At 42.4% G+C, this 13,408-nt stretch overlaps 1 protein-coding gene across 3 annotated transcripts in view; it reads left to right on the forward strand.

Moving 5' to 3' along the window:
* GNPTAB (N-acetylglucosamine-1-phosphate transferase subunits alpha and beta) overlaps window positions 1-13,408 on the forward strand; it is a 97,265-nt gene that overhangs the window by 56,625 nt on the left and 27,232 nt on the right. For 2 of the 3 annotated variants that reach the window (XM_053585160.1, XM_053585162.1), the window contains exons 8-12: window positions 8,419-8,580; window positions 9,285-9,464; window positions 9,686-9,856; window positions 11,767-11,890; window positions 13,017-13,220. In XM_053585160.1, coding sequence (XP_053441135.1) covers window positions 8,419-8,580; window positions 9,285-9,464; window positions 9,686-9,856; window positions 11,767-11,890; window positions 13,017-13,220 — 841 coding nt within the window. The remainder of the gene's footprint in view (window positions 1-8,418; window positions 8,581-9,284; window positions 9,465-9,685; window positions 9,857-11,766; window positions 11,891-13,016; window positions 13,221-13,408) is intronic. The other variant, XM_053585161.1, reaches the window with a different exon arrangement.

Below are 13,408 nucleotides of genomic sequence, written 5' to 3' on the forward strand. Positions count from 1 at the left end.
TCTTTTTTTAGAGACAGAGTCTTACTTTATTGCCCTCGGTAGAGTGCTGGGGCATCACAGCTCACAGCAACCTCCCAACTCCTGGGCTTAGTTAATACTCTTGCTTTAACCTCTCGAGTAGCTGGGACTACAGGCGCCTACTATAACGCCCGGCTATTTTTTGTTGCAGTTTGGCCGGGGCCGGGTTTGAACCAGCCACCCTCGGTGTATGGGGCTGGCACCCTACCCACTGAGCCACAGGTGCTGCCCATCTTCCACTTGTTTCTTTTTCCTCATAAGTATATCCTTGCTTTATGACACATTGTATACTCCTTATAATACAATGGTCATGTCATGATCATTTATGAATTTATATTTTTCCTTTTTCATATTTTCCTTCATAACTTTTTTTGTACTTTGAAATATGGTAGTGCCTACCTGTGTTAGGGCTGAATTTGTTCTTAATCTGCAGTTATTTTAGAATAGGTACTATACCCCTCCTTCCCCTGAGTTATTTTTAACACTGAGTCAGGCAGATAAAACCATAGGTTAGCTTTCATTTCAGCCAATGTTTATCTGGCTTCTTGGCTTCCTAGCTGTTAGTTCTAGAATTATAAACATACGTTTTATCTGTACTTTGGATTGTCAGCTTAAATTGCTTATGAAGAAAGAATGACATTCTTGATTCTATTTATATAATTACAACTCTAATGGATTTTTAAAAGAAAGAAGGTTTATTCCATGTCTCTGTTTTTGACTCCGGTTTGAATATTCCACATCCCGTGGCCTCTGCAGCCGCTGCTCCCTAGTGTTGACTGTTCTCATGTGTCTGCCGGTGGACAGGGTGTGTGTTGCCAAAGAATGCCAATCCCAAGTAGTGGCTGACCCTTTAGCAGACTGTTTTGTTAGTGGTATGGTGTGGTATGTACAGGTTGCGGCTGAGCGGTGGTGACTTGAATTGGAGAAGGAGTTAGGAGCAGGCTTCAGGCATGGTGCTGTTCTCTCCACAGTTCATTCTCCCAGTTGGAGACTTATTTGGATCTCCAGACTTGGCTTTATGGAGGCCAGCTCCTCAGCCATAACATTGCAGATTGTTTTCACGAGTCCAACACTTGTGATCAACTTCAGGTATTAGGATTTAAGAATTTTGGAGGCTAGAGAGAAAATGAGAGAAAGGAAAACAGAGGGAGGCTCGGCGCCTGTAGGCTGCTGGACACCTGCACCAGATCTGGCAGGTTGGAACCCAGCCTGCCAAACAACAATGACAACTACAACTATGACAACAACAAAATATAGCCGGGTGTTATGGCTATAGTCCCTGTGGTCCCAGCTACCTTGGGAGGCAGAGGCAAGAGAATCACTTAAGCCCAAGAGTTTGAGATTGCTGTGAGCTGTGAAGCCAGGGCACTCTACCCAGGGTGACAGTTTGAGACTCTGCTTTGAGAAAAAAGAAAAATGGGCCACGCCTATGGCTCAAAGGAGTAGGGTGTCGGCCCCTGGCCAAAAACTGCAAAAAAAATAAATAAATAAATAAATAAATAAATAAATGAAAGGGAAACTGAGGGAATGTGTCAGTCCAGGCCTTCAAGTGACTCCTTAGGCTCTACTTCCTATTTTACTATGAGTAGTCTGAGAAGGAAGCTTCCTATCTTTGGGTTCCTAGTCCATTTGGGTAACAAGCATTTATTAAATATCTTCTGTATGCCAGGGGCTGTGCTTACTGATAACTAAGTGGATAAAAGACTTAATTAATTTTGGGTTTGGTCATGTCCAGGTAAGAATTTATACAAAGGGCCGTGAGAACACCTGGGCTTTAGGTGTACTGGGGGCAAGGCAGGCCTTGCATAACAGGAAGCATTTCAGTGGGGCCCTGAACAAAGCAGTCACTCTTCAGCAGAGAAGGGAGTGGGAAAGACCATTTCAAGCAGAGGAAACAGCCTGTGCAAAGGCCTGAGAGCCTGAAAGTAACTGGTGTTTCCAGGGAACCAAAGCAGTGGTTGCTGGCATAGGCAAAACTTTGCTAGCGATGAGATTGGGAAGATGATCTGAGGCCATATTGAGAAAAGCCTTTATTAAGGAGCCTGGACGTTATCCTGAAGGCTGGAGGAAGACATAATCTTACTTGTTTCTGAGGAATTTAGTAAGGGAAGGTGTGGTAGGCGTTAGATAAGAAGAGGCTGGAGGCAGGAAAACCAGTTTAGCCACTGTACCTACAGCCCAGCAGGACATTCCCGTTGAGCAGGTGCCTTGGCAGGGGGATGCAAATGATGGGCATGGGTCCAGAAATGGGGAGACACACTCAGGTTCCAGAAACACATGAGAGACACACTCAGTGTCCCTTGGTGACTTAGGAGCAGTCTGGGGAGAGGGAAGGGGAAACAAAAGGGGAAATGGATTTTTCTAGTAAAGATGGAAGTGATAGAATTAACCATGCTCAGAGCTTTAGAGGGAGAAGGAAACCCAGAGTCCAGCCCCGGGTGTGTTGCTTTAGAGGTGCTTCTGGCATCCTGGAGGAGAGGCCCGTTAGGCGCTGGACTTCAGGGCCTGACAGCTGAAACACTTTGCCCTCCCAGGCTCCCTCAGGAGGGCTTTGCTGAGGCCTGTGTCCCCTGAGCCACCTAAGGCTCAGCTGTGTCCCTCAGACTCTCATCAGGCCACAGCATCTCAAGGTGGGTACTGTCCTGTTCATCTTTGTACTCCTGGTGATTGATTAGTTGGCACTTGGCACTTAGGGGATCGCTCAAGAAATGTTTGTTGCTGGGCACAGAGGCTCATGCTGTAATCCTAGCACTCTGGGAGTCCGAGGCCAGTGGATTGCCGGAACTCATGAGTTTGAGACTAGCCTGAACTAGAGTGAGACCCCCATCTCTAAAAAAAATAGCCAGGCATTGGGCTGGGTCCCTGTAGTCCCAGCTACTGGGAGGCTGAGACAAGAGAATCACTTAAGCCCAAGAGTTTGAGGTTGCTGTGATCTGTGACACCACAGCACTCTACCCAGGGTGAAAGAGTAAGACTGTCTCAATAAAAAAAAAAAAAAAAAAGAAAGAAAAGAAAAGAAACGTTTGTTGAAAGAATGGGGAAGAAGAAAGCTGCCACTATAAACACATCCACCATATACATATGGTGTCTTGGGATACAAAGGGGAACTTTTTAGCACTATGATTACTCACAGGAATCACTCTTAAGTTTTGGGTACCAGAAATGTTCCTTTACACATTGTTGTACATAAACAATTTTGCCTTTGTCATCCTGTGTATAACAAAACACAAATTTTTTCTTTTCCCCTGAGGAGGGACTTGAAAATGGTTTCATTTGCAGATAATAGATATGAATTCTAAGACTTTTCTGTTTATTGTAGTAAATAAATACTACTTCTTATCTCTTATATAAGAAGCTTTCTAATTTGAGATACTGATATATCTGTAGAACTTGATGGATTCAATTCACCTTTTGATAAATCAGATTATCTATTAGTCTTTATTTTCAGGTTACTCTAAAGCATTTTGTGTTCTGAGACATTTTCTTTTTCTTTCTTTCTTTCTTTTTTTTGAGACGGAGTCTCACTTTGTTACCCTGTAATCTCAACACTCTGGGAGACCGAGGTGGGTAGATTGCCTGAGCTCACAGGTTCGAGACCAGCCTGAGCCAGAGTGAGACCCCACCTCTAAAAATAGCTGGGCCTTGTGGTGGGCGCCTGTTGGCCCAACTATTCAGGAGGCTGAGGCAAGAAGATCACTTGAGCCCCAGAGTCTGAAGTTGCTATGAGCTATGATGTCACAGCACTCTACCAGTGGTGACAAAGCGAGATTCTTGTCTCAGAAAAAAAAGATTTTTAATGACTTTAAATTAGATCAATCCAAAATAAAAATAGATTAGATCTTCTGAATTTTTAAGCACTTCAGAGTTTTTGGAAACATAACTTCTTATAGGAAAGTTTTTTGTCATCCTTTTCTATTTGCATATTCTAGAACAAGTTTTCCAAACCTCCAAACTCTTGACACTTTGGGGCAGATGCTGTAGGGGGACTGTCCTGTGCATTTCAGGATGACCAGCCGCATACCAGGTCTCATTCTCCAGGAGGAGCACACTCACACCAGTGTGAGAACCAGAAATATTCTAGACGTTGCCAAATGTTTCCTTGGAGCAAAATATCCCTTGTTGAAACTGTCCTAGAAATAAGATTTGCAGATAATATGGTGGTTTAGACACCTTGATGCAGCCTTTATTTTTTAGCTATAATTTCCCATTTTCCCTACATATGACAACTGTAGGGGCAGCTTTTGGGAAACCCTGTATAGATAATACATGTACATGCATGCATACACATACACATGCATACACATACTAGAACTAAATCAAATGTAAAAGTAAATCATACTTACATTTTGTATATTGTATGAAATAGGATGGGGGAAAACACATCACAAAGGTATTCTTTCACAAACCTAAATTCAGAATTATACTGACCAAATCATAAGATCATAAGATAGGATTGAAAATCCAGCATAAGTAATCTTCACTTCTCAACTCTATAAGTGATGATTAACTACGGTAAGGTCAGGCTATATAAACGTAAAACAAGTGGGGCCCCAACCTGAGCAAAAGCGAGACCCCTCCCCATCTCTACTAAAAATAGAAAAACAAGCTGGATATTATGGCAGGCACCTGTAGTCCAGGTACTGGAAAGGCTGAGGCAAGAGGATCACTTTAGCCCAAGAATTTGAGGTTGTTGTGAGGTAGGATGCCATGGTACTGTACCCAGGGATACTGAGTGAGACTGTATCAAAAAAAAGTAAAAAAAAATACTGCTTTCTTACTGTTGTCTGCATAGTATCTTATATTTAAAAAATATAGAACATGTAGAAAATATTTTTGTAATATTTTATAATGAATATTTTGTAAATCAAAGTACATTTAGCTTCTGTTTCTCATTTTCCCTATGTGTGGTGACTTTAGGGACCTCCAGTGTAATATATCTATTTCTGTATCTGTCTCCACACATATCTCCAGAAATGTAACTGTGCAGGGTGAAGTGCTTGAACTCTAGTTTCCATATCTGTTACTCCATTGAAACTGGTCTCTATTGACCTGCTAATTATGATTCCCCCCCAACCCTGGTTTCTTGCCCCTTCATTTTGATGTCTGTTAACTATCTTTAGAAATATACCAGAATTAAGAAATGGTGTGTCGATCTCATACAAAAATGTACAACCAATAAAAGACATTTTAAACAGGAAAAAAAAAAAAGAAATATACCAGAATTAACATTGAAAAGTTAAGAAAAGTGGCTCGGTGCCTGGGCCTGCCAAACAATGACAACTGCAACCAAAGTAGCCGGGCGTTGTGGCAGGTGCCTGTAGTCCCAGCTTCTTGGGAGGCTGAGGCAAGAGAATTGCTTAAGCCCAAGAGTTTGAGGTTGTTGTGAGGTGACAGATTGAGACCCTGTCTCAAAAAGAAAAAAAAAAAAGTTAAGAAAAACAACTTTTCCCCTCTTGATTTCCTTTTTCCTTTCTTTCTTTTTTCTTTTTTTTTTTTTTTTTATTGTTTGAGATAGAGCTCACTCTGTTGCCTTGGGTAGAGTGCGATGGCATCATCATAGCTCACAGCAACCTCAAACTCTTGGGCTCAAGCTATATCCTCTTTGCCTCGACCTCCTGAGTAGGTAGGACTACAGGTGCCCATGAAGACACCCAGCTAATTTTTCTATTTTTAGTAGTGATAGGGTCTTGTTCCTGCTTGGACTGGTCTTGAACTTCTGAGCTCTAGCAATCTACTGCCTCAGCCACCCAGAATGCTAGGATTATAGACATGAGCCACCACGCCTGGCCTCTGCCGGTTGTCATCTATATTGTCCTTCACTGACTCAGATTCATCAACTGCTTAATCTTAGCTTACTCAGCACCTGGCTTGAACACCATGCTGTCCTCCTCTCTCTGTCTTCCTTTGGCTCGTAGTTCCATGAGAAGTTTATCAGTCACATTACTGAATAATGCTACAATCACAAACATCATGGAATTTCAGTGGCTAAGGAAAAAAAAGCTTTATTTCTCAGTCATGCTGCATGTCCATTGTGGGTCTGTAGGGGTTGCGTGTAGAGGTTCTCTTTTTAAGAAACTTATGATTTAAAGAATTTAGATAAACTTGTAATTTAAAGACACTATATTTGGAGGCAGTTGCCTGCAATTGCCCAAGCCAAGAACTCTAGCCTGAGGCACAAAGTGCAACCAATCTTCCATACCACCTCCTGTCTCTTTGGCAAGAATAATGAGTTTGTCCAGGATTGGGCTGCCCCCTCGTGGCTAGCAGAGAGTACTTCCCCACCTTTTCCCCACTCACAACTTATTACCATGGCAGAAAATCTTTCTCATACATACACTATTTTAAGTTGCACAGGAACTTTATGGCCACCCTGCACTGTACAATAGTAGTTTTGGGATGTGCCTTTTTACCAAAGAAAGAGCCGATACAAATTATGAAATAAAACTAGTTGTAATTTAAAAAGAATGTTGTGACTCTCTAAATCTTTTGTTAGAACTCAGAAGTCCCTTTTATGATTTCTAAAATTTTTTTTTTTTTTTTGAGACAAGAGTCTCACTTTATCGCCCTTGGGAGAGTGCGGTGGAGTCACAGCTCACAGGAACCTCTTGGGCTTATGCGATTCTCTTGCTTCAGCCTCCTAAGTAACTGGGACTACAGGCGCCTGCCACAACGTGCGGCTATTTTTTTTGCCTGTTGCAGTTTGGCTGGGGCCGGGTTTGAACCCAGCACCCTCAGTATATGGGGCCAGCGCCCTACCCACTGAGCCACAGGTGCCGCCCCTATGATTGCTAAAATTTTAAATCAACTTTCTCTTTTATAATTAAACACCCTCCCATTATCAGAAACTGAAAAAAATATTTATTTCTTTCTTTTTCTCATATTTTTTATTTTTGAGAAAGAGTTTCACTGTGTTGCCCTGGGTAGAGTGCTATGGCATCATAGCTCACAGCAACCTCAAACTCTTGGGCTTGAGCAATCCTCTTACCTCAGCCTCTGGAGTAGCTAGATTGCAGGCGCCGGCCGCAACACCTGGCTAGTTTTTCTACTTTTAGTAGAGATGGGGGTGTGGGGGGTGTCTCACTGTTACTCAGGCTGGTCTTGGCCTGCTAAACTCAAGCAATCCACCTACCTCCCGGAGTGCTGGGATTACAGACATGAGCTGCACCTGGCTTCTGTTTTATGGATTAAGAAAGAAGGCCATAAACTCTGTTTAGAAGAGCTAATTCAGCAGAATGATTTTGCTGTCCTAGATTCATGGTTTTCAGTCCTCTCCCTTTTCCCTGAGCTCTATAAACGTTTTTTCCTAGGAAGTTGTATGATAACAGAGTCAGAACATAGGTAAAGGGTTATTTGGACTCTGGTGGAGGTGAGAAGCCTGTTTTGAGAACTTGTTTATGTTTGTGATGTTCCCTCTTAGATTTTTGATTTGCCCTGAAACTTTTGGCCCAAAGGTGGTTTTCTCATGAAAGTACTTTAGGCAGCTCTGCTCAAGATACTCCTAGACTTTTGCTAGAAAAGCTGTTCAGACACCCCACTAGCCCATGTGCTTGTCAACAATTCAAGTAAAGTTACATTGTAGATTTTTTGTCCAATAAAGCAGATTGGTAATATTCTAGAATAAAAGTTACAAAACTGTTGGCCACCAGATGTTTTGTTTGAATACAAGGCAATCAAAAACATATGAGCCAGGGGCGGCACCTGTGGCTCAGTCGGTAAGGCGCCGGCCCCATATACCGAGGGTGGCGGGTTCAATCCCGGCCCCGGCCAAAACTGCAACCAAAAAATAGCCGGGCGTTGTGGCGGGCGCCTGTAGTCCCAGCTACTCGGGAGGCTGAGGCAGGAGAATCGCTTAAGCCCAGGAATTGGAGGTTGCTGTGAGCTGTGTGAGGCCACGGCACTCTACCGAGGGCCATAAAGTGAGACTCTGTCTCTACAAAAAAAAAAAAAACATATGAGCCAGGGGCGGCGCCTGTGGTTCAGTGGGTAGGACGCCAGCCCCATATACCGAGAGTGGTGGGTTCAAACCCAGGCCCGGCCGAACTGCAACAAAAAAAAAACAAAAACAAAAAAACATACGAGCCAGCATTGAAAAACTGAGAAGTATCAGAATAGTCCAGGATTCTGTGCTCTCAGGAGATCTCACAGCACTTAGTGGCTACAGGTTTCAGATAGGGCCCAAGATGTCCCATTGCCACCACCGTCATCACTCCTCCTTATTTTTAAACAGCTGGTGTGCTGCTGCATTCATCTGAGCAATGCATCTAGCCTGTTTCAGTCGTCGTCTTCTTTTTTTGGTGGTGCTGTTGTGTCATGTCAAGATTAAAGATTATGCTGGGTATTTAAAGGTGCCTCTTTATTGAGGCTTAATTTTTTTCATGTGTAATTCTTGTTATTTGGTAGTTGCAGTTGTATTCAGAGGCCAGTGTAGCACTACTAAAATTGAACAACCCCAAGGATTTCCAAGAACTGAATAAACAAACTAAGAAGAACATGACCATTGATGGAAAAGAACTGACCATCAGTCCTGCGTATTTATTATGGGATCTGAGTGCCATCAGCCAGGTAAGGGACATAGAGATTCTTTTACAATTCAAATCGAGGATTTGGAATGTTTAAAATTTGTAAGTCATTTTATTAGGAGGACTTAGAGGCGAATTGAATGGATCTTTTCTTGTTTTCTAGTCACTAGTTTAATATTAATTGAAGTAACCTAGAATCAGATCCAAGAACTTTTTTGGTAAATGTGTTAAAAAAATTTGTATTTTGGAGTTTCCATTTTTTAATTAATTATTTGTTTATTTATGTATTTATTGATTTATTTGGAGGGTTTCACCTTGTTGCCCAGGCTGGAGTGCAGTGGTATTATGATAGCTCACAGCATCTTCAAATGCCTGGGCTCAGGTGATCCTCCTGCCTCAGCCTCTTGAGTAGCTGGGACTATAGGCACCCACCACTATGTCCCTGTTTTTTTGTAGAAACAGGGTCTCATTGTTGCTCAGGCTGGTCTGGAACTTCTGGCCTCAAGCAATCATTATACTCCTAAAGTGCTAGGATTACAGGTATAAACCACTGCAACCAGCCTGTTTTTTTTTTTTTTTTTAATATGTAAATCCTTTGCATTTTTTGGTGATGTTTAAAACTAAGACTCCATTTTTAAGTGGACTTCCAGGCCACCCTGACAGCAGACAGGTGAGGGAAAAGACGAGGAGGAGGAGGCGTCACTCAGGTGGTGGTTCACATCTTCACGTGCCAAGTGCTTTTCTCAGTCTAAGCAGGATGAAGACATTTCTGCCAGTCGTTTTGAAGATAATGAAGAGCTGAGATACTCACTGAGATCTATTGAGAGGCATGCACCCTGGGTCCGGAATATTTTCATTGTCACCAATGGGCAGATTCCATCCTGGCTGAACCTTGACAATCCTCGAGTGACAATAGTAACGCACCAGGTACATGAATATTGCAAGGCTGTGGTTTTCTGTTTTGTTCTTTTACTGTGGTTCAAGGATCTCCAGAATTTCATTCCCCTTATCCTTCTGAGTTTCACTTCCAGCTTTCCTTGACTCTTCCATTCCCTGCCCTTCCTTCCTTCCAAAACCCTAACCCAACCCAGACAATTCTCGTTCTCTCATTCACCGTCTTTCTTTCTTTTTTCTTTTGTTGTTAAAAGGATGTTTTTCGAAATTTGAGCCACTTGCCTACCTTTAGTTCACCTGCAATTGAAAGTCATATTCATCGCATCGAAGGGCTGTCCCAGAAGTTTATTTACCTAAACGATGATGTCATGTTTGGGAAGGATGTCTGGCCAGATGATTTTTATAGTCACTCCAAAGGTCAGAAGGTGAGTGCCTCAGAGGAGGGGATGTTTAGCGTGCAAGGCACTCAAATATGACCAAATAAGTGGTTTTGAGTGTTAAGCTCAGGAGAGTCAGCGATTAAGGAATAAGAAAACTACAGTAGGAGTTTGCTTCCCTGCATTCTCAGACACTCAGAACATGCTCTTTCCCCTGACCCTCTAAATCAGGGCCACATGCAGTGGTGTGTTTGTATTTGTTCCCGTTTTGTTTTTTTTACTTCAAAATAAGATATGTGCAGTGTGCATAGGAATTTATTCATAGTTTTTTTTTAAACTATAGTCCAGCCCTCCAATGGTCTGAGGGACAGTGAACCGGCCCCTATTTAAAAAGTTTGAGGACTTCTGCTGTAAATTTCCTACTATAACACCAGAAAAGGCAAAATCACTATAAAACATACAATCATGGTTAGAATGTCAGCAAAATGACCAAAATAGAAAGTTAGCCTAAACTAGTGCGAAAGATATGGATGAAATTCCATTTAAGGCAGCTCATCACACTCTGGCTTTGTTGAGAGGCAGGATGGAGAGGTGATTAAGAGCACAGACGCAGGAGTCAGCTGTTGGGGATGACTCTGGGCAGTGCCTTGATCTCTGTGTTATGGGTCTGTACGATGTGGGTGGAGGGTGGAGGGATGAGTGGATACAGATAACCCTGGAGTATTGTCAGAAGGATTCAGGGACCAGAGACTTATCACCTAAGCTAATAGGTTATCAAATCAATGACTATAAGTGGAGATAGGGCTCATTCTCTTGTTCCCTGTTCACTTGTCTGTGTGTTAGATTATAGGGCTGCAAAGTTGAGCTTGTGGATTAACAGGGATTAAACACAAAACCATTGACTGTGTAGAGTACCTCTCCTGCTGCCAGTGTGCCCTGGTTCTGAGGAGTGTGAGCACAGGAGGTTTAAATCAGACAAGATGGGGAGAGCATCAACCTGAATTTAGAGCAAGGAGGAGTTGGTTTAGGTGAAGAAAGACATTGCAAATAGGTGGAACGTGCAAAGGCGGAAAGACTTTGAAAGAGAAGTGTGTATTATTAAAATAATTTTTTTTTTTTTGTAGAGACAAAGTCTCACTTTATGGCCCTCGGTAGAGTGCCATGGCATCACACAGCTCACAGCAACCTCCAACTCCTGGGCTTAAGCGATTCTCTTGTCTCAGCCTCCCGTAGCTGGGACTACAGGCGCCCACCACAACGCCCAGCTATTTTTTGGTTGCAGTTTGGCCGGGGCTGGGTTTGAACCCGCCACCCTCGGTATATGGGGCCGGCGCCTTACTGACTGAGCCACAGGCACCGTCCTTATTAAAATAATTTTAACTGAAAAAGTAACCGTGTACGGTATCACCCATTTTGAGCAAGCAGAGTGCTCTTAACTCTAAATGCTGTGCTGATTAATTTATCCCAGCGCTATGTGTGCAGAGATAGAGGAGGATGTTAAGAGTTCATCTGCTTTTTCTCAGCCGTGAGACAAGATTATGCATAAATGTACTTAAGAGTTACTGATAGTTGTCACAGAAAGCCAGTGTCTGTGCCCCCTTTCCACCTGCTGTGGCATGCTTTGTACTGTAGTAAAGTCTGACACGTTGCTGCTCTACTTCAAAGTAGATTATTACAAACCACGTTGTGAGAGACTAATCCACGCATTGAGTCCTTGTCTGCTCAAGTAGACAAGGAGTAGATGTGCTTAGTATGAGCCATCAACACAGAAAGGTCTAAAAAAAACAGTAACAGGTACAGGCAGATTTAGAGCAAACATGGAGGTAAGATAGTGAGCCCTTGGAAACTTGCAGCCTTTCTATTTTTTTTTTTTTTTCTTAATCAGAGGAACCCTAATTCAAGAATAAAAAGTGTCAGAAACCAGAAATCATTTTATTTTCTCGTTGGTTTTATTGTAGGTTTATTTGACATGGCCTGTGCCAAACTGTGCCGAGGGCTGCCCGGGTTCCTGGATTAAAGATGGCTATTGTGACAAGGCTTGTAATAATTCAGCCTGTGATTGGGATGGTGGTGATTGCACTGGTAAGGATGTGGTAAATGTAATTTGTTCATGTTTATGGAGTTTTTTTCATTCTTAAATCATTACTGAACATGTGCTGTAAATGTAAACATTCATGTAGTAAAACAGTAAGTAATCCATAGGCTCTTTGGAGGTGTGATTGGTGCTTCTTTGTGACCCAGTTTATTCATATTATCCATTGTTGAGAGCATTTTCTTATGTTGTTGGCTCTGTACTGGATAATTCCTTTTCTTATTTAAAATGTGAAAATCTGGAATATGCTTAATTGTTTAAACATAAGAGCAAGAATCACTCCTAACTGGTTATTTTTTTGTTTTTCTCTGTATTTCAGTGGGTACAAATCTAACTGTCTCTCAGTAGGAGCTCATGGCTGGTAGTTTTCAGCGGCAGAGAATGCTAGGTCATAGAGTAACTAAAGAGATACAAAAGATTAAATGTCACATCTTCTCCTTTTCTTACATACTTAATACTTGGATTTACTGATAATAGCAGCTTTTTACATTTGTTTTCAGTTTATTAAGCATTAAATGTATAATGTGTTATCTGTTATCCATTTGAATTTCTTGGTCACCTAAGAGAGAATTTGCCCAAATGTTATCATTCCCATGTTCCATATGTGGAAACAGATTTGGAAATGTGCTGAATATCGGATGAAACAAAGCTTTGAGTTGTGCTCTGGCCCAGTCTGTCAGATGTACTTTTAAAAATACAGGCAGGGGCAGGGAGAGAATGCAGATGCGCCGGGTTCCTCTGTGTAGAGCAGAGAGGGTCAGCCCCTGGCAGGGTAGCAGTTTGATAACAAGAGATCAATATCCGAGTTCAGACGTGTTTTTGGTGGTTCTGACAGTCAAGGTTTTCAGAATAATCTCTTCATACTGTCTGCATGTACTTCCCTGAGGGAATTTGAGTCCTGTACTTAGGTGCAAGGCCGGGTCATCTCCCCACTGCATGGTGATGCTCCATTTTCAGCTTATTTTCTTTGTAAGATATGTGAAATCTCCTAATGAGTGGTGAACCTTTTCTGACTGAAATTCATGCATCAATCTTGAAAACATTAGTAAGAAATAAGGAGCTGTCTTTTTTTTAAGGGTAAGTATTAGATTCTGTGTTCTTCTCCAACCCCTACAGGCAACACTGGAGGAAGCCGCTATATCGCAGGAGGCGGGGGCACTGGAAGTATTGGGGTCGGACAGCCCTGGCACTTTGGTGGAGGAATAAATGGTGTCTCTTACTGTAATCAAGGATGTGCAAATTCTTGGCTCGCTGATAAGTTCTGTGACCAAGCCTGCAATGTCTTGGCCTGTGGGTTTGATGCTGGAGACTGTGGGCAAGGTATATTTATACTGTACAAACATATTAAGAATAAGGGTATAGGCTTGGCGCCTGTTGCACAGTGGTTACAGCGCCAGCTACATACACTGAGGCTGGTGGATTCGAACCCAGCCCATGCCACCTAAACAGCAATGACAACTGTAACAAAAAATAGCTGGGCGTTGTGGCAGATGCTTATAGTCCCAGGT

Source organism: Nycticebus coucang, chromosome 3, assembly GCF_027406575.1.
Source record: "Nycticebus coucang isolate mNycCou1 chromosome 3, mNycCou1.pri, whole genome shotgun sequence".
NCBI lineage: Eukaryota > Metazoa > Chordata > Mammalia > Primates > Lorisidae > Nycticebus > Nycticebus coucang.